At 42.9% G+C, this 21,220-nt stretch overlaps 4 protein-coding genes across 9 annotated transcripts; 3 read left to right on the top strand and 1 right to left on the bottom strand.

Moving 5' to 3' along the window:
• Positions 1 to 2,640: 2,640 nt before the first annotated feature.
• On the bottom strand, positions 2,641 to 7,317 carry LOC100827134 (DNA repair protein RAD51 homolog 4). 6 transcript variants are annotated; one of them, XM_014898799.2, is made up of 11 exons: positions 7,169 to 7,279; positions 6,932 to 7,048; positions 6,276 to 6,339; positions 6,055 to 6,170; positions 5,804 to 5,885; positions 5,442 to 5,576; positions 5,149 to 5,262; positions 4,983 to 5,073; positions 4,484 to 4,554; positions 3,739 to 3,885; positions 2,641 to 2,989 (listed from the first exon to the last, which is right to left on the bottom strand). In XM_014898799.2, the coding sequence occupies exons 4-11, from the start codon at positions 6,165 to 6,167 to the stop codon at positions 2,954 to 2,956; spliced, it is 789 nt and encodes a 262-aa protein (XP_014754285.1). In that variant the 5' UTR covers positions 6,168 to 6,170; positions 6,276 to 6,339; positions 6,932 to 7,048; positions 7,169 to 7,279; the 3' UTR covers positions 2,641 to 2,953. The 6 variants fall into 6 exon arrangements, with proteins under 6 accessions (XP_014754285.1, XP_003563123.1, XP_010238415.1 ...); XM_003563075.4 differs by lacking the exon at positions 6,932 to 7,048 and having other exon boundaries at positions 6,276 to 6,346; positions 7,169 to 7,317; XM_010240113.3 differs by lacking the exon at positions 6,932 to 7,048 and having other exon boundaries at positions 6,037 to 6,170; positions 6,276 to 6,346; positions 7,169 to 7,317.
• Positions 7,318 to 9,121: 1,804 nt separating this feature from the next.
• On the top strand, positions 9,122 to 12,456 carry LOC100827450 (PRKR-interacting protein 1). The gene is made up of 2 exons (XM_003563076.4): positions 9,122 to 9,632; positions 11,824 to 12,456. Exons 1-2 carry the CDS (start codon positions 9,339 to 9,341, stop codon positions 12,124 to 12,126), a joined length of 597 nt encoding a protein of 198 aa, XP_003563124.1. The 5' UTR covers positions 9,122 to 9,338; the 3' UTR covers positions 12,127 to 12,456.
• Positions 12,457 to 14,905: 2,449 nt separating this feature from the next.
• LOC100835676 (agamous-like MADS-box protein AGL61-like) lies at positions 14,906 to 15,439 on the top strand. The gene has a single exon (NM_001301389.1). The coding sequence runs from the start codon at positions 14,906 to 14,908 to the stop codon at positions 15,437 to 15,439; it is 534 nt and encodes a 177-aa protein (NP_001288318.1).
• Positions 15,440 to 18,461: 3,022 nt separating this feature from the next.
• LOC100827751 (peroxidase N) lies at positions 18,462 to 20,156 on the top strand. The gene is made up of 4 exons (XM_003563077.4): positions 18,462 to 18,771; positions 18,871 to 19,053; positions 19,165 to 19,330; positions 19,596 to 20,156. The coding sequence occupies exons 1-4, from the start codon at positions 18,538 to 18,540 to the stop codon at positions 20,000 to 20,002; spliced, it is 990 nt and encodes a 329-aa protein (XP_003563125.1). The 5' UTR covers positions 18,462 to 18,537; the 3' UTR covers positions 20,003 to 20,156.
• Positions 20,157 to 21,220: the final 1,064 nt, after the last annotated feature.

The following is a 21,220-nucleotide window of genomic DNA, read 5'->3' on the forward strand; positions in this document are numbered from 1 at the left end:
AGCCCGACGGAGAAACAGATTGGACTCACCGTCGGGGATCGGTGGGAGGAGGTGTACTCATCGCCGGGGCCGGCGGGAGGAGGTGGACTCACCGCCGGGAGACGGTGGGAGGAAGAGGCCGCCGGCCCTAACTCATCGTCCTAGACTAATGGAAGAGGCGTGAGGTTACTTTTTCATCGTCCTTTGTTTTACTAACCGACTACAAGAATGTTTTCCCCCAACTTTCTGTTTTTTCAACACAATTCATTTACTTTTTACTAATTTGTTTTTTTAATCTGATAATTTTTAAGAAAATACTTCTCCGTTTGAAAATATATGACGTATAACTTTTCTTGACCAGCCATATAACAAAATATAACAACATCTATGGTGTCAAATGTGTAACCAGACTTTGGGAGGATCGAGGTGTTGACTAGAGGGGGGGGAGGGGGTTAATGGGCAACTACAAATTTTCACTTACTTTTGCCAATTTAGGCGCAGCAGAAAATAGAGGTTATCTAAATGCAACTAAGTGAAACAACCTATATGATGCAATACAAGCAAGCAACAAGACAAACACAAAGTAATTAAGCTCGGGTAACCGAAGGGCTCGAAGGAGACAAGGATTTATCCCGATGTTCACTTTCTTGGGAGGAAGCTAGTCACCGTTGGAGGGGTGAGGGAACCACGAGAGGTATCCCTAATAGCCCTGAAAAGGCACACCCAATCTCCTTGAGCCTGCCACACCAAAGTAGGAACTCAATCACTAAGTGGTTGGTCTTGAGGTGGCCACCGAACCTTCACAAACTCCACGGGGCAAATCCACAGAGATTAGATGCTCCCGTGGTGACTCCAACCGTCTAGGAGTCCCCACAACTCCAAGAGTAACAAGCACGATGAAGAACTTGAATAGGGACCAAAGCTTTGCTCAAATTGAATCATGGGATCTCAGTCCAACCTCTCTTCGATCTCACAAGATTAGGAGCTAGGGTTCTTGAGGGAGAGGGGGAAAGCTTTCCTTGGATGGGATCTCAAATCTCACTCAAAACTCTCTTCTATCCTCTCAAGATTTGAAGGCTAGGGTTCTTGAGGAAGAGGGGAGTGTTCTTGGTGTTCTTGCTTGGGATGCTCTGAGAAAACGTAGGCAAGTGGTCGGGGTCCTAACGGGAAGAAATGGGGCGGAGGCCTTTATACCCGTCCCTCAAATCGAACCCGTTACGAAGCAGTTTCGAGAGCCCGGAGCAGGGTCGGACCCTCCGGGGCTAAACCAGGGTAGCTCCGACCTTAACAGAAACAATTGCTCTCACAAAATTGACTCCGGGACAAATCCGGGGAAGCTACGGGATTTGTCCAAACACTCAAAAAGGCATGGGAGAGTTTCTTTTGGCTTTGGCTAACTTGGTAGAAGCTTTAGATAGGTGTTTAAGCTTTTCTTTGATCCTTCTTCATAGCCATTCAAGGTACCCCTCTTAATAGTACGGTCAAACGATTTGCACAAATCGAAATATAGAGAAACAAAATAGGAACCACTTCTTTTATCCTTTGCTTTTCTGGGGTCACCAATCATATTCATATCTTCTTTCCGGGACATAACGTACACACAATACTCAATTGAAAACGTTAGTCCCTTAATTGTTTGTCATCACGCACCAAAACCCACAAGGGATACTTGATGCACTTTGAGACTTTTTAAACTTTGACCAACCATATAACAAAAATATAAACATCTATGATGTCAAATGTCAAACTAGATAATATTTAATATATTTCACAATGTATCTAACGATACACATCTGACACTGTGGATGTTGATATTTTTATTATTGACAGTCAACAAACGTTACACCTCCTACGTTTTGGAATGAAGGAAGTATGATATATGATTAAAAAAAATTATGTGATATAAAATATTTATTTCAACATATTTATTGTTTAGGGGGAATTACACTTACTTGCTTTCTAGTACAAGTCGTTACCGGTTTTGCTATGACTTTTTACTATCGCCCAACTGTTACAGAGGTTTTTTCCTCGGCGGTTCAATACATACAGCCCCCCCCCCCCCCCCAAGGTAGTTGAGCTTAGGATTACTTTAAGAGGTCTTTCAGCACCTAAACATTTTTATTTCATTTTTTTTACTGTCAGTACAATGTTTCTACTGTTTTTTTTGGGGAAAAATATAGTAACAACCAGCTCTAACAACGTAATAGTAATGGACAAAGAAGTCTATTTTTCGTTGAACCTATCTGCCTATTCAATGTCAGAAGGTGGGAATAACCACGGACCAACATCTGATCTATTGTTTTACTACATTCGTTGTAATGTGATTTGTGTGTCATAGTTAGTAGCATTAATTTTCCACATCTGATTTGCTACTAATCTTTATTCACTTTATATATTTATTCATCATCCTTTATTAATCGACTACAAGAACATTCCCCTAGACTAGGGTGTGCGACTCATGTTGTCTGTAAAACCCAAAAGGTTAGTTCAGTTTGTGTAGATTCAATCTTCTATTGTTTCTCACCAAATATTTGGAAAAATATCAATATGCAAATATCACAGATAAAGAAATAGGTTTCAAAGGTTTTTTGTGTGTAACGTTCGGTTTATTCAGAATTTTCGCTGTTGTTTATGTTTGTAGGATTAACTGTACTCGATTCATTGAATAAAATCAAGCCAGATGCTTGTTCTTATAAGAGAAAACGAAAAAAAAAAGCTTATTGATTGTTAGACCGTATTCTAGTTTGCGCATTATGAAGAATCTGCCAGTAACAACGTATTCCCGGACGCTCGCAAGCCAATCAGTCAGGTACACCCCTCACACAAGCACCGTGCAAAATCGTATATACCACAAACCGTCACGGTGCTTAAGCAAGGTAAACACTAAGCAAAATGTTTTCTCATGTGGGGGATGGTCTGTCAAGTCTTGCAACTCCCAGATGGGTCCTCGTCTGGAACGCCATATTCAGAGAATTCAGGGTACCACAAATTTCATATGGCGGCCAGAAGCCTGCAATGGAGCAGAACATCAGCAACGAAACGTAACCGAAGACTCAAGAGAGCATGTCACGCAAGCACAAGTAAATTTGCATATAAGCATATTTTTCTCCCTCTGACCGAATGTAATATATAAATGCTGCTCTGTTGTAATGTAATAGTAATTGCAAACCTCCAGAGAGGAAGTATGAGCAATTTACACCGAAAAGGGAAGTCTTTGACAACAGACGCTACCACATTGATCAAAAGACGAGGGAACAGATAGGGTAAAAAAAAACGTAACGAGGGAACAGATAGGGTAAAAAAAAACGTAGCGAGGGAACAGATAGGGTAATATGGGACAGAGGGAGTACTAAAACATTTTACGATGAGCAAAAGACAGTGCGCGTAATAGCTATTCTCATGAGCATTCTACTGAAACAGTGATACAGATAAGTTCATCATTTTCTGAAAGAGTGTTACAACCAAAGAAGTACCAAAAATTCTGTTAACTTGATACTATCGATTTCCTGTGGATCTCGTGTCTTCTCTAAGGTATCTGCCTATCATAGTTGCTCGTCCCATCATAATGGATAAAGGTAATACCATGGTGTGCATGCAAAGTTCTTTTTGTTTTCCTTAGCCAACACATGTATATGAGACTTTTTTCTACTTCAGCGATGACGTTTGTTTATCATGCCATTTCTATGACCCAAACAAGAAATGCTGTGTGGCCATGATATCCAGAAGAGCAAAAGATAAGAAAATCTCCAACTAAAATACCAGTAGTGTGTGCTTCAGCACTGTTGCTGTGTACATATTGCTCCCATGATCACGAGAGATCATCAAACGAACATGTGGAACAGCTTTCCAGCTCTCCCCAAGGGCAGGCTTAGGAGCTCCATTCCCACCAACTGTATGATTGGTTACCTGGAGTAATGCATGATGGTTAGTCGATGGAAGAATTTGATAACTGTTCTTTTTGTTCAAATTCTAACAGAAATTTGTACAATCAAACACTTTAAGTCCAATAGTTTGTGAACGCTTGCAGGAAACCAAGCAGTGACTGAAAACAGTCGAACTATGCAGAAGTTGGTATGCTCTTTAGTTACAATGAATTGACAGGAACCTAATCTGCATAAATGTTCTTGCTTGTGAACCTCTCAAGAATTAACATTCAAGGCAACTACGGATGCCTTTTCAGAAACGTCCAAGGGAAATAAATACAAGAAAAAACAATGAGGCGGATGCATCCATCTAAGGGTCGACTAAGGCTCTGCTCACACACAAAAAATCAACAAAAGTAAAACCTTCTTCCTGATTTTCTTCAGAAGTTTCACGTTGACACTGAATGAATCTGGGTGGTTTTGGCACATAAATGTTATAAAGATAAGCAAGTTGAATGCATGCGTTAACTCCAAGGATCAGGGCAACATTTTAGAAAGCCAGTAACATTATGCTCAAATCTAAAACATGCACTTTACATGCCATGAATGATTAATAATCGAACTAGAGCAGGCAGAATTACCAGGACAGATAAATTATGCTTATCTGCTAACTTCTTTAGAATCATAGCCACCGATATCATCATCGACCGCCCTGCTTGGTTATCGATAAAGGTTCAGAGAAAGGAAACAACATCTCTTTTTCCAGACTACAATCCAAGAATTAATGATGCCCCTCTCGAGGATCAATCAATATGTTGCAAATAAAAATAATTAGGAACTAAAATCATTGACAAAGGCACAGTGTGTATACAACAACCAAATCAAATTATCAATGTCAGGCTGCAAATTTGTTAATTTGTTGCACTATGTTGTTCAAGTTAATGCAGTAAATAACCTGTCTTGCCTAAGCTGGTCGCTACATCAATGTTTACATACCGCAACTCAAAAAATCATAAATCTTATGTCTCGGCCTTTCAGGGCATTATAGTTTAAAGCCTAAGTTACTTTCAGTATACCTGGAGTGCTAAACTGTATCATATGCTGTATAAACTAATATAGTAGACAAGGATATGCAAGAACCTTGTGAGTTTTTTCCTCCGATGATGGGAGCAAGTAGAGATGATACTGAGTCAATGATAAGCAAGCATATCTTGTTACCGCCACTGTTTACCTATTAGCTTGTGATACGTGAGAGAAGTGTTCCGGTTAATGAAAAGGGAGACTGAAGACTTCCATTCATACTAACCTTGTCATTCATTGAAGCTTCAAGTTGATCTAGTACTTCAAACAAAGCAAATACATCAAATACAGACTCACAAACGATGCTGCTCATGACCCTTTTAAGCCTCATATCCTTTGGCTGCAAGTAGAAAATCAGGTCTTAGAAATTACATGGGCAAAAAGTTTGTAGGGTAATTAATGATTACCAAAATATATGTCAGTCCACTTACACTACACGAATGGAAAATGTTATGATAACTCCATGAATGCAATAGGAAAAAGCAGGGCAGGAATATGGACAGTTGGTTTATTGCTAACCTCTTTGATCAAAGAGATGGGAAGTTCATCAACAATGTGAGCGATTCGGCTAGGAGAGAATGAATTGCTAGTATCCAAGTACAAAACAACACCCATATGCCTAGCTGCAACATGTGAAGCAGAATATAGGCAGACCTGCAAGTTGATAACATTACACAGCGAGTAAATAACAGAATGCCTTCGAATTATGATGTACTCCCTCAATCCATAATAAGTGTCTCAGATCTAGTACAACTTTGTACTAAGTTAGTACAAAATCTGAGACACTTATTATGGATCGGAGGGAGTAGTCTACAGTTTTCCCAAGGCAAAGTAAGCATATTAACTATCTTTAAGATAAGAAAGATCAATGATATTTTCACCTGTGTTTTACCAGAAGATGACTGACCAGTTATTTCTGTTAAATGACCTTTGCGCAGCCCACCTCCGAGAAGCATGTCAATGCTGGGAATTCAGATCATCATAAATTATAACATAATCTACTTCTAAGATAATGTGATTTTGTGGATAAATATCGTGACTCGTGAGGTCCTCTAGACTGAGATTGGCAGATTCATAAAACAACAAGAGGTCTCAATAGAGAGGTAACGATTACATTCAAAGATAGGAGTACCCTTCAAGTCCTGTAGGGAGGAAATTATTTCTTTCTGCCGCATCCTTAAACAAGTCCATCCCATTGGACCATAGTACGCACCCATTTTCAACAGAAGGTTGATCTTCATTCATGTCCTGTATCACGTGACAAGTTAATTCGATGTACCACGAATGTGCGGTAATGCATTTTGGCGGTATTGCTAAAATCTTAATGTTATTAATCGTACCAAAGCACCCTACCTGCACATGGGAGCAACTAGAATAGTGGCAAGCGCGAATTCGCCATGGACTAGGCCAAATCTACCTGCGAGCTAAAGCAAGGTCTATCAGAACAGTGGAATAGATGATAAAAATGGGAATCTAAACCTCAGGGACAATATCTAGTTAGATCTAAAGAGCATCAGCTCTAAGGTTCCTTGCCGTCAGACCATTCCTAAAATGCTATAACGAGAGGCGAGAATGTACTACGCACAAATAGTGACCTATGGGCATCTCCAAGGGTAAACCCCCATTTGTCCTCCCCATTTGTCCATTTGAGGGCTGTCCGGACAAATGGGGATGGAAAAAAACATGCTACCCAATGGAAGCCCCTATTTCTCCATTTAACATTTTCTTTTATTTTTAATCTGTTTTGCCCATTTCACCATCATTTTAGTCTAGCTTTTGCCTCGGTCTACTGAAGGTAGTAAAGAGTTTTGGCATCCTGAAACCAACTGAATATTGAATAGGGATGGGAATATTCTGTAGATTTCAGAGTCTGCAACTAAACATTGAATAGGGATGGAACTATAAGGACCATGCATAAATTTCCAGAGACCATGATGGAAACAAATCAGCAACCAAAAACATCAAAAAGTTCAGAGAAACATCTAACAGTAAGTGTTTAACCATCATACATGCAAGAGACAAATGAAAGACGAGCACATATGCAATTCGTCAAGCATGCAGTGTGCAGCAGTAGACTGGAGCAAGCACGGGCGGAGGACCCGGTAGGGCAAGGTAGGGCGACCGCCCTACATTGATTTTTGCCTCAGTTACGAATTGGGGAAGATTATGAAGGGGAACTAAAGGGTTCGTGCCCTCGTGGGGTGATGGGAGGTCGGGACCGAGAGAATCGAATGGGAGATAGATACCTACGGTGGAGGAGACGAGGCAGGGGCCTGCGGCGCCCGGCAGCGGGATGGGGAGGGAGGGGCGGCGGCGCTCGCGCGAGGAGGAAGATGAGGGACGGAGCGAGCCAGCGAGGGGGGGCGTGGCGCTCGGCACCTAGGTGGCCAACGGCCCAGCAAGGAAAAAATGTTAGATTTGGGCCAAAACTAGTTCAGTTCACATGCCATGTGTAAAGATGGGTTGGGTTGGGTTGGGCCGGGCCAGAATCGAGAATGTTAATGACCAAATGTATTAAATAAAAAAGAAAAATAAATAAACGGTTCGTGCCCGGCCCGGCTTGAGGGCTTGAGGTTGAAGCCTAGACACGGCACAGGTGGAGCCTCGGGCCGACCCGATCCAATTATTTTATACACAATACATTTATTATTTTATACTTTTTATACTATTGTTAATGTAACAATATCTTTGCTGAGAATAGTCTCGTTTGCTATGTCATATATCTACTTTGATCTTTTTGTGTGTAAGTACCGAGATGTTTCTAAATAAAACATATAACTACAGATTAACGGTTATAAAACCCTGAGTTGACAATCCATATCTATTTGTTATAGCGTTGTATGAAACATTAGATTACCAAAGATACGTAGCACAAAGATCATCACAAACACGCAATCATATTTTGGTGAGGTATTTACAAAAAATATAACTATATGTTTGCTAGTGATTTGTATTTCTATGAGACTTATTGTAGCCGCCTTGTTGTGAGCACTCATAAATATTAAATTAATTTCCAAAATCAATACAAGTTCACATATTCAATATAAAATGTTGAAAAATACAATGCCATACAAATTATTAAAAAACTAAAAAAATACATCAATATACATTGTTGCAACCATAAATAAATATTAAATGTTATGTGTATGGATTAGTTTGCCCTACCTCAAAAAAATTTTGTCCCTCGCCAATGGGAGCAAACATTACCACGAGTGAGGGCCTTGCAAAGTCGATGCCGAGCAAAACGGAAGCAAATCAAGCGATACAGTCTGATAAGCCAAGGAACATCCAACGAAGTGCCATCCTCAGCGAAGATCGGTCGGCGCCGATGATGGTGTCGTCAGCCTCGGCGGTGACGGCTGTGGCGAGTTCCTCCGCTTTGAGGTAGAAGCCGGTGTGCTTCGGTGGGAGCAGCAGGAAAGGGTTTAGGCGCCGAGTTGCTCCGGTACGGTGCGTTGCCGGTGAGGAGCAGCCGCCGCCGCCGGTAGGCCTGTGAATGGTAAGGGCTCAATTGGATTTTTCGGTGCGGGTTTGATTTGGATTGGGTTTAATTTCAAACGGTTGGACAAAGAAAATAATTGGACGGGTGCGGTTGTTTTTGTACATTTGGGCTCAACCCGGGTTGAACTAGGGATGGCACCCGCGGGGCATGGGTATGGGTGGTGCCTTTCCATACCCTTACGCGCTTCTTTTGATTTTACCCGTTACCCGTACCCATACCCACCAACAGGTACAACTTTTTCCCATACCCGTTACCCGTCAGGATAGACGGTTACCCGCGGGTAAAAATACCCATGTAAAAATTTGATCGCGTAGTCGTAAACAACAATATATTCCTTAGAAGCAATAATATTTTTCTCAAAAAAGCAATAATCTTGTCATAAACAAAACTACACTAGCACAATATAAACAACAACAACAACAACAACAACACATAGAAAGACAATGTATCATTAAAAATAGCAACACATCATGACAAAAACTGCAGCACATCATTGTGAGTCTATCTTTTATGTGAAGATCACACTCACACGCTAATTAGTATATGGTAAATGGGTACATGAGTATGAGTTACGCATTTCTATACCCGTACCCGCTCTACCCAACGGGTAGGAAATTTTTCTCATTTACGTACCCGTTGGTAAATTTTTTAGCCAAACCCGCGTCCCAACGGGAATTTATCTGCCGGGTAAGCGGTAATGGTACCCATTGCCATCCCTAGGTTGAACCCGTATCCCCGTCCACGACAGCAGCGCAACACCTCTAGACCCAGGCATGGCGACACCAAGTCCTCGCTAGGGTTGCGCGGTTGCGCCGGCCGCCGCCGCCTCCCTCCTCCGGCGGCTCCCACCGTTGCCGTCCTCGGCTAATCCCCCTCGCCTCGGCCGTCCTCGGACCGCCCCGGCGTCGTCTGCAATGTCAGATCCTGGTAGGGATAGCAATATGCAGCAGCTAGTCCCCATGGCACCACCGCCAAGGTCTTCTGCCGGTGAGACCGGGAAGGAACTGATGGCGAAGAGTTATGGCGGTGGGAGTGGGAAGGAGCTGGCTCTGGTGGAAGGCGGAGGAAAGAGCTCGGGAGGGGTCAAGCTACGGGAGGATGAGGAGGACCTGGAGGTGAAGCTGAGGCGCATCATGGAGCACGTCCCTGTCCGTGTCAGCAACACCTCTGGATCCTCTGCTGGCTCTGGTTCTGGCGATTTCCACCAGGTACTCTTTCTCTTTCCCACCCTCTCACATTTGGGCAGTTAAGCTAAGATGAGTGTCAGATTGAACCAAAGTCTTGTAGGTACCATTTTTCATATTATGGGGATGAGACTTAGCTTCAACTCCGTATGGTGGCGAGAATGTGATTTTTGTTTTGTCAATTAGCACTTGAATAGATGGCTTAAGTTGCTGTTTTGCCGGTAATTCATTTGAACATGAAACAAACTGGTTAACCTACTGATTTGAGATATAGAAAAACCTGCTTTGTGTCGATATTGCACAAAGATCATGTGCATTTTGGTTAACAAATTAGCACAAAAATCCTTCACCTGTTGCTGTATCTAAGAATGTTGACAGTAGTTCAAATAAGAATGCTGACAGAGTGACAGTATTTGAGTACTAAATTTGGCGTATACAATTGGGAAATTGTCTGTACCAAGACAATGAGATGCTTAAAATTTTCTCAGTTGTCTAGAACATTAGTTGGCTTTGTTATTAAGGTAACATCATTGAGGATAAAAATAAAGAGAGTACTTATTGTTGACATCACTTAATCAATGGGTGCTATAAGGCCTATGAATGACCACGATGCGATGAAAGGTGGAGGTTCTTTGTAAAAGAAATATTGGAACCAGCCATCAGGAGAAGTTTTTGTGTTTTGCATGCATGCATGCTGTGTGTTTAGGGCAGTTGTGTAAGTATTTGAAGAATTCAGGGTATGTTTGTTCTTGTCCATCTATGCCCTACCAATTTTCTCAACCATTGGCTAGCATAAAACATGGCTCACGATTCCTTGGCCCATGGTTTGCCAAAAATTTGGCAAGAATTGTGACCGGCTATCCGAACGGAACTGTGAGTTGGTGGGTAAGATTCCATAGGCAACCAACCAAGTACTCCGTAAAACTCAAAGCACCATAGGCTGCCACAATTTTGGTTTGTCAAATTTGGGATGAACCAAACATATCCTCAGTAACTTCTAATAATTGATCTAATTAACTCAGCAACCAGTTCTATGAGGCCTTCACAGCACAGTTTTCTTTTTTCTGTGGAAGAAAAGCTGATATGTCCTTTATCAGAGGACACTGTTGTGTTCTAAAGAACCATGGGGTACCAAATCAAAATGTAGTATCCAGTGCTACTTTTGGTATTTGCATCATAGTATGCATATTTATTAGCAACGCATGTAAAATCTCTTACAAAATACTAGTGTGTCAACTGATGTGATACACACTGATGTCTCAAAATCAGAGTTCTTCCTGTTGAAACTAGCTGCATGTGTTGGTGGTTGTAACAGTTATGCGCAAGTGAAAATTAAATATGCTATGAAAACACAACACTTACTATCAAAGATTCAATGGACATTTGCAGATTGTAATAGGAAGGATCCCCCATTTCATCGAGACGAAACACCAAGTATTGTAGCTCAACTATGTGGTTTACTGGTAGGTTCAAAACATATGTGGCAATCAACATAGCCTTTGGTGAAGTACATGTTACTCATGAAATTTGTGCACAAAGACAGTCTTTGCCTGTTCATATTCATCAGATCTATTTTTCCTTATGATCTGGATGAATTTTATTTTTTTATCCTTCTAGGCGAATGTATTGTTAGTGCTGAATACCGGGCAAGTAGTAGAAATGTCCTATTGTGAGGTGATTTTTTTTTATCAATATTCCAATTAAATCGCAGCATAGCTAAAGAAATATTTCCAGGTTCTAATATTAAAAGAAAAGAAAAAAATGTGTATTTTACTTGTGCGTGGGTACAAAAGTACATGCATACAATCAGCTGTCATGTTGTGTATGTGATTTGTTTTGCTGTGACCTGCGAATTTATTTACATTTTATTTGTTCATTTTGTTTTCTTTTAAACTTGATCATAAATAACTTTCTGTGACAAATTGTTTACAACAATTGTGATCTCACATCCTTGTTTTGGGTAACATTTTAGCTGCTGAAAACCACGAGTCCACGACTTCTGTATTTGGTTCCTTGGTTCCAGCATTTACTTGGGCAGAGCAAAGTTGTTCTTTACATGTTCTGAAGTCTCAACCATCTTATTTACTGATTTTGTTATATAAAAATCTAGCCCCAGATTTCTTGAGTTTGATGGCACAATTGATGAGAACTTGCATGGAAATACTCAGTTTTTGATGATCTTACTATTTAACTATAAGTGTTCTTGTTTCAACAGTATCGGCAAATGAGGAGGCGGGAGCAGGACCGAATAACGAGGATGGAGACTGATTACGAAAAGAGGAAACAGGTGGCTGAGTTCAATCTGCGGAGGGAGGAAAGGCTGAAAGAAGCTGAGGAGCGAACATCCAAAAAGCGCCTGAAACGCCAAAAGAAGAAGCAGCGCAAGAAAGAAAAGCGCACCAAAACTAGCAGTGGTGGTGAAGAACCTAACAGACAAGAACTTAACCGTGTGGAGTCCTCAGATGAAGAGGAGGGTTCGGATTATGAGGGTGACGATAAGTTTAAGCAATGCACATGATCGAAGACGCTATCGGACTGCAGGCCAACATTCCTGGAGATTGCTTTTCACTGGTAGAGATTCTTGATGATAGTAGTCACTCACTGGCCTCCTGTAGTAACAGAGTTGGAATATACTAGGTTGGACCCCCTGTTTCTTGAAAATATTTACCTGAGCAAGTGCTGCGGGGCCACAGATGGTGCATTGGCTTCTTTGTTTGAATTATGTATACCTGTTACATGGCCATGCTTGAATACATGTTTGGTCGGTCTTGTTATTTCTGTTCCAGATGTTACACTTGAGCCCCTAATGTTTTAACAGCCAGCTTTATACAACAATTTATTGATGTCAGGTAGAATCTGACTTGGAGTTGTTTGGTTAACTTGGCTGCAATAGGGGGAGGCGGGGAGGGGCACTCCTTTTTCTTAACGTTAATGAAAACCAAACCTGTTGGCTCCTAAAATGCCTGCACCAATTCCATTGAATCTGTTCCAGCATATCTACGATGGCATCATTGCACGTTGTAATTCATCTCGTAAGCTTCAGCTGTTGCGACGTCAACCGGGGAATTGATTTCCGCAGAAGTAGCAGTGACAAACTGGCCTCCACTCAAAACCAACATGTCAAGGTTTCAACATAAATCGCTGTATTTTTAGTTTTTTCAATTTCAAAGAGCCATTTGTTTTGGGGGTACTGTTAGCTTGACATGGAATCTGACAAAGGGACCGACATGGGCCTGGTTCGAGCGAGCGTGTTTAACCATGCAGGTGGTCTGTGACACTGAGGAATTGAACAGTCTGGGCCGGGCAACAGATTCCGACTGGCAAGTCGACGAGGGCGGATGAAAAGACAGAGTTCCGCTATCATGGCTCTAGAGTGCCAATAACGCGACCTACCCATATGGTTCTATCCGTAAGATGCTGCTTTGAGATATGTGCCAGTTTGTAATTTACTATGTTCTATACATTACGCAGAGGTGATTAACAGAGAAGTAGTACAACAGTCTGATTTTTTGGGACGTGACCGCTGAGACCTTTTTATCTTTCTCTTCTCTCTGCTCTACCCTTTCTCTCTCTTTCTCTTCTCTCTGCTCTACTTTTTGTCAGTCACATACGTATTTTCTTTTCTTCTTCTCTTTCCTTTCCGGTGTATTTTTTGCTTTTCTTTCTTTCTTTCTTTTCGGATGAACTTTTGAAGTACCACCTAATGTACCTCGTAAATATGTAGTACCTCGTTAGTACTTAGTAACTCGTTTTTAAGTAAATTGTGATACATGAAATGTACCTTCTAAGTTTTGAAGTACCTCGTGAAAAAATAAAGATTGCGTACATCAACTCATAACAGTACATCATGTACTAGAAAAAAATAAAGTATCTCGTCAATACCAAGACTATGTACATCAACTGATGCTATATACCTTGTCCGTTTTTAAGTGCTTCGTCAAAATATCAAAACTGAGTACATCAATCTCATGTATCAAGAAAACAAATCACGGTAGGCATATAACTCAAAGAAAAAACCAAGAAATCCATCATTCTAAGTACATTGTTGTGAAATGCACCTTATTAGTTTTTTAAGTACCTCGCCAAAAGAAATCAAGATTGTGTACATCATGTACCAAGGAAAAATCATAGTACAAGATCGTCAAAACTTAGTACCTCGTCATGTACCCATGGTACATGTTAATCTTATTTGCATACATTAGCACATCAAATAAGATACCTTCCTAAAGCATCAAGAGACAAATACAACACATGGAGGTACATGACGGATACATGAATATACATGACAAATATATCATCAATTCAAAGAAGAAAAGGAGAAGGAGGGAGAGAGAGATTTTTACACTTTTCTTCTTGCTCTCTATCAATTAAAAGAAGAAACAACAATCAAAAAACAAAGCAACATGGCCACACCTCGTCATGTATCAGAAAAAAAAAACCACCACGAGATCCAAAAGGAAAAAAATACAAAATCCACGATGATGCACAACCTCAAGCGAGATTTGAGTGAGGGAAACGTCGATTGGGAGGAGTACCAGAGATATCCAATCAAGAGCGTCCTCACCTCATCTGCTGCGGTGGGAGGGGCCGGCTCCTGCTGGGCTCACATCACCTATGGCTGCTGCTGCAATGGCGGGGCTGCTAGCTACTGCAGGGGAAAGAGACGAGGCAGGAGAGAAGACTGGGGAGAGAGAGACGAGACAGGAGAGAGGGGATGGGGTGAGAGAGAGAGGGGATGGAAGATACAGCTGTGTACGTACATGGGTGGATGGCAGAGGGATTAATTTTTGGTGACAAAGAGAAGACACGTGCTCAAAAAATACTATAGGGGTAGATGCCGTTATTGGTATCGAGAGCTTTGGCTCTTATAGGACCAGTTCTTAGGGTTTCGTGCGGTTGAATCGCTTGATTGTTAGTACCACTACCATACAGTTCCGAGGGTGCGGTGCTCTCTCGCTCAGCTCGCCGTCGCCAGGGAGAAGTGCATCTACTACTAGGCCATGTTCCGCGCCGTCGCCTCGATCGGCCACGAATTGAAGGGCACCTCCACTCCACGAGAAGAAAATGTTTTGGCGACCATGATGAAACACGGTCAAATTCATCCATCCACAAATGAAGGAGAGAAAAAAAGAAGGAAAGAAAACCGTTCTTCTCTCCGTTTGATTGAAAAGCAATCTTTGATTGCCGGCATGCGTATCCCAAATCCGCACCGGCCGCCTCATTCCCGGGATACAAATAACACGCGCCTCGCCTCGGTCCTCCGTCGCGAGCGAGAAATTAAGCAGAGAGCTCTACAAATGGCGAGCCGGGGGCGGCAGCGCATCGAGATCCGCCCAATCGCCGACACCAGCCGCCGCCAGGTGACCTTCTCCAAGCGCCGGTCGGGGCTCTTCAAGAAGGCGAGCGAGCTCTGCGCGCTTTGCGGCGCGGACCTCGCCCTCGTCGTCTTCTCCCCCGCCGGCCGCGCCTTCGCCTTCGGGAACCCCTCCGCCGACCACGTCCTCCGCCGCCACGTCCCCCTCGACTCCGACGACGGAGGCGGCGCGCAGCCTCTCCCGGTCCTGGACGAACGGGCCGAGCGCGAGGCGGCGGTGGCGGCGCGGACAGAGCTGGAGGAGGCCAAGGCGCGGGTGGGCGCGGAGCAGGCACGATTGGGCGCCGTCGAGGAGAAGGTGCGGCTGGCCATGGCGGGGCGGCCGTTCTATTGGGAGGCCGACGTGGTGGCGCTAGGGGAGGCGGAGCTGCGGGAGTTCGCCAGGGCGCTCCTCCGGCTCAGGGACGACGTCCGCCGCCGCCAGAACGCGCTGCTCTCTGATAATGATAATCGTTAGTGGTTGCCCCATTCACCATTTCTCTGTCGAAACAAATTGTTGAATTCTTAGTTTTTCAAGAGGCATAGTTCAGACAATCTATATTGTCATGGTAATCACAAAATCATTTTTACAGAATATACATGTTTTCGAAGTTTAATCATCGTATGGACAACTGGACAAGCATACTGGGAATACTAGCTAACCGAAAAAGATAAATAGAGTAAATAAATTAGCGATTTTGCGAGACGGTAGATGTATCTTGTACAAACATTGTAGAAATTGGAGAACCGAAACCCTCTACACTTTAGCCCAGATTCTTGATTTTGCACCTGTGAAGTTTTATGAAAACAAAACTTGAAAAAAAAATGAATTCAAGGAATGTTGTAAAATTGTAGGAAAATTGTAAGAGTAAAATACGCCACAAATCTATGAACTAGGCAAAAATGAACACTTTAGTCCACGAATTCGGAAAACGCACACTTAAACCCCTAAACTGGGACTATTGTGTCACTTTAGTCCAAAAACAGTTCGGCGAGGCTTAAACACGCCACGTCAGCTTCGGCGACCCCTTCACCGGCGTCCTCTCGTCAAAATTGAGCGTTGTGGGCTTGATAACAACCTTAGGCGAGGCGGCGACGGCAACGGCGTGGTTCTCAGGGCCCCAGGATCCCCGTCTGGGCATGGCTGCCTTGCCCCTCGCGGGCGGCTCGAGCATGGAGATTTGGCAAAAAAAAAAATCCTGAGAAAATGGAGTAGCAGCTCCTGGTCCTGGCCGAAGCCGACGTGGTGGCCACGTGGCATGTTTAAGCCTCGCTGAACCGTTTTTGGACTAAACTGACACGGCAGTCCCAGTTTAGGGGTTTAAGTATGCGTTTTTCGAGTTAATGGACTAAAGTGTTCATTTTTGCCGACTTTATGAACTAGTGGTGTATTTTACTCAAAATTGTAACCCCGTCCAAAATATGACAATTTGTTATGTAAGAAAATAAGAGATGGTTGTATTTTATTTGTTGTCATTTCTTGCACGGCAAACTAGTCAAAAATGTAATCAATAAAGGGAATACTACATCTAAAACCAGAGTTTGGAGTTAAATGACTTAATGTAGAGGAATTAAAAGTTCAGAAGTCAAGTTAGTCCAAACACAATAGTTCAGGTTTTAATAATCAATTTCATGTAGTAACTGCAAGCGTGCAACCTGTGGAGCCAACATACAAGTCTACTGAAAGTCAAAGTGCAATTTCTCAGTCGACATTAACCTAAGATTGATTTTAGATAGGGGAGGAAGTATCTAGTGTTGTGTACATCATTGCGGTTGCATTCTTACCCTGATCCTTTCACATCAAGCCAAACAAATGTGAGATTTTCTCCACAATAGAAAGTGACATCCCAAGTCCCTACCCATTTCGGTACCTTCGGGTGCTCTACTTTCTTCCAGCACTGATCAGCTGCATGCTCCAGTGCCCACTTTCTTCCAGCACTGCTTGCTCGAGTGCTCACTTTCTTCCAACACTGATCGGCTGCATGCTCCAATGCTCACCTCACCTTCAGTCAGGTATCCCTCCCTCTCTCTGCCTTCTTATGTTCTGAAAATTAATGGCAGAGCCTGCTTATGTTGACAGGTTTGGTGGATCCAAGAACAGCGAGGGATTTAATTGAGAGTTCATATGTTTGTAGTTGAAAGCTTAAGCATTGTCTTTTGAAAGTTGCACCTATCAAACTTCTGAGAGTTCGATTTTTTGAAAGCTTTCTTCTCAAATTTTTGAGATCTGTTTCTCCAACTTCTGAAATCTCCTTTTCAAGATTCCAAAATATCTTACTCAAATTGATGAAATCTCCCTCTAGAATTTCTAAAAGAGCAGCTGATAAAAATAGGTGAAAGCAATGTTTTCTCCCATTTTTGCACTTTTCTTCGTCTGCTCCAGCAAGCAATGCACAATATTGTGCTCGCAATGAACATCTACAATACCAAATCAATGCCAATGAAAACACCATAAAATAAGTATCGGTAGTGTATTTATTTTGCAATCACCTAGCTAGATTTGTGGCAGTCCTGAAAATGTCCTTGTCAGTATCACTGAAATTAAGTGGCATGACATACCTAGGTGAATATTGGATGGAACTATGTCCACTCATCTTGAGACTTGAGAGCACTAGCAATGAGTTTGAAATCAAGCATCCCTAAGCCACCGAGATGTGCCTGCACACACCGTTTATATGAGTTAACAAGAAAGTGACCTCCATTTATGGCCTCGTACCTTTCCATAAATGCGTGTCGAATTTTGTTAATCACCTTGAAACCGCAAGCTGGCGGATCGAGCACTAGGAACGGATAGATCGGGATCGCCTTGAGCAACTGCGATATGAGATTGACAAATAACTCATTGAAAGGGCAATTCGAAGTAACTCTTCTGCATGAACTCCAAAAGTAAATTCTGCTTCGAGTTCTCTACTGTGATACAGACTGTAATGCTGATCCATTAGGATGTCATCCAGATTAAAATAAACTGGTACTCCGTAGTACTCCATTAAGTTTGACCTGAATCAGGATTACATTCACTGAACTGAAATCAACTGTTAATGCAGAGACAACTCACAGCACTACTGCAATTCAGCTTGAAAGAAAACATCATCTGAATCTCTGGAGAGACCTAATTAATTAATTTGCCCACGATTCAAACATGCCACTATTGCCAATACTTATAACTGAAAATGCATGCACTTGCTAACCCAAATCCAATCCCCACACGAAACTGCTTGCATTACATTACAATTTCCTGCATGGTTGGATCTCCACTACATCTTGGACTTGAGACAAAAAGGAACTGGGATCTGGGAAGCATGCTAAGTGCAGCTCCATTACACTAGTGCTGTGACTTCACCACTGCAAAGAAGGCCCAATCATCGCCATTTTCAGAATGTGCAATCTTGGCATAAAAATAATTTGTTCCCAGCACGAGATCAGCGCATGCGCAGCCGCACCATTGTTGTGACGACTTGGCCTACCGAGAGCCAATATCGGTCACTTTAACCATCTATAAGAGCAAACCAAGAAACCATGAACCCTGCAAGCAGTGCAATACAGAGTCTAGTAAGTAAAACTGTAAAGGGTTGAGACATGGAGTACTCTCACAGCAGGTTGCTCCTTGTATGCTCAGTTCTTATGCTGTGCCTCTGCAGTGGAGTCGCAAAGTGCGATAAGTTAACCAGTGAGCTAACGGGCGATTTCTATGACTACACATGCCCCGGTTTGTATACCATCGTCCAGCAGCATGTGTTTGCTGCCATGAGGGATGAGATGAGGATGGGAGCTTCCCTGCTCAGGCTCCATTTCCATGATTGCTTTGTCAATGTAACTTAAACATCCTCTGAACTTAACTCTGAATGTTTGTTGTACATCTACAGTTGCGTTGAAGTTCAGTGATAACTTTTTGTGTCGTGATGTGTTCAGGGGTGTGATGCTTCGATCCTGTTGGTTGGCGAAACTGGCGAGCAATTTGCGCGTCCCAACCAGAACTCTGTCAGAGGGTACGAGGTCATCGACGCGATGAAGGCCGATATTGAGAGTGTTTGTCCTGGGGTGGTGTCATGTGCTGACATTGTAGCCCTTGCAGCTGCCTATGGAGTACTCTTTGTGAGCATTCTTACATCTTATAGTCCATTTTCTTCAGATATATTCAGCCTGTCAGACAAAGTACTAGCTCTGGAAATTTAATTTGCTTATGACATGTGTTGACTTGGTCAGAGTGGAGGGCCATACTATGAAGTTCTTCTGGGTAGAAAGGACGGCCTGGTAGCAAATAAGACTGGAGCTGAGAATGGCCTGCCCGCACCGTTTGAACCGGTCAGCTCCATCGTACAGAAGTTCGGCGATGTCGGCCTCGACACGAAAGATGTTGTGGTCTTGTCAGGTATCACACTAATCGTCACAAAAACCAATCTATCTATCTCAAGGTTCAGAGAAACTTGATTGAAATTCTTTGCTACTTCAATTCCTGAAATTGCCACGCTGTGACCAAACATGCGCAATTCAGACCAGAAGCAACTCTGTTGTCAGTTCCCAAACTAAATCGTAGCTGACATGGAAAAACTGCCACAGAGGTTTATATGAACAATCATCACGTAACACTCCTAATATATATACGACTGAATGCACAATGGAAATAAAATTTACAGGAGCCCACACGATCGGGCGTGCCCGGTGCGGGCTGTTCAACAACCGCCTCACGTCGTCAGGCGACCCGACGCTGGACTCCAAAATGGCCGCCAACCTGCAGAGCCTCTGCACCACCGGGGGCGACAACCAGACCACGGCGCTGGACGTCGAATCCGCCGACGTGTTCGACAAGCAATACTACCAGAACCTGCTGAGCAAGAAGGGCCTCCTGTCCTCGGACCAGAACCTCTTCTCCGGCGCCGAGGACGTCGTCAAGGCCACCACCAAGGCGCTGGTGCAGACGTACAGCGACGACGGCGAGCAGTTCTTCATGGACTTCGGCGCCTCCATGGTGAAGATGGGGAGCATCAAGAAGACGGGAGTGCCCGGCGAAATCCGCACCAACTGCAGGGTTCCCAATAAGTGAGCAACTGCTGGCTAGCAGAGTTCATCAGCTTCTTGACCATCTTGCAAATAACTCAGTCCTTTACATGTAATGTGTAATATTTAGATGTTACTACATGCATGGCATGCTCGAGAAACAAGATGAAGAATCAATAATAATGATGTTACTCAGAAGATAACGTACAAACAGATCAATTGATGTGCATGTTGATTTGATCTGACTCCATTCAATTTGGTCAAATCATGCATGTAGGTTGAGCCCAACCGCCTCTACAGTTTATGTTGGTTTGCATCCTGCTGATCAATCATGCATGCATATGGTCATGTGGCGGGCAAGAAAATAGTCACCGACAACCAATTATAGTATTCTGTAGCTAGGTTTTATTTAATGTTTCCATACATGTGAAGGAGATGATCCTTGCACGGATATCCTTCATAATTTTGGCTGGCTGCTGACATTGCTGTACGTGCCAGGAAGAAGACTCATGTCTCTTGCATAACCACCTCCTAGCTGGTGCAAGCAACCAAATATTTATTTCTTAATTTGGTACTCCAAATCATTGATGCAAATTCCGATTTCAGAAGTATTTTGTACAGTACTACTAAAATTAAAATTAGCGAGGTAAGTTCGATTGGACCACTGCTCCAAAAAACCCCTCCAGTGGCGGTCAAAAAATGGGGTTGGTGGCGGTGATCACGCCCGCCACCAACTCTGCGTCATTGAAGGTTTTAGCACCGGTGGCGGGTAAATATCCGCCACTGCTGCTCGGAGATCACCAATGACGGGTAAACTACCCGCCACCGAAGACCTACAAACCGACACTGTAAATCCCTCCGGCACAACCCGAAAAATGCATGGAGTACAGTAGTGGCGGGCTACCCGTCACTGGAACTAAAATTAAAATTAGCGAGGTAAGTTCGATTGGATCGACAGACCAAATTAGGAAGTTTATCCACTAAAAGAGCATATAAATTACAAAGGTATATACATGTACCACAATATGTCATGTTGCAATCTCTCCATGCAAGTTAGACAAAAGCTGAGTTGGAGGACAGGTGGCACGAAGCGGGAGGTTGCCATCGACTGACATGTGGACGCATGGCCCCCAATCGACCGGTGTGTTGGTAGACTCAAAGCATATTCCTGACTATAGTACGTACTTACTTTTTTTGCCGGGAATATAGTACTCTCTCTGTTTCATATATACTTACTAATTAATATTCGGATATACATCGGTCT

This window comes from Brachypodium distachyon, chromosome 1 (assembly GCF_000005505.3).
Source record: "Brachypodium distachyon strain Bd21 chromosome 1, Brachypodium_distachyon_v3.0, whole genome shotgun sequence".
In the NCBI taxonomy this organism is placed as follows: Eukaryota; Viridiplantae; Streptophyta; class Magnoliopsida; order Poales; family Poaceae; genus Brachypodium; species Brachypodium distachyon.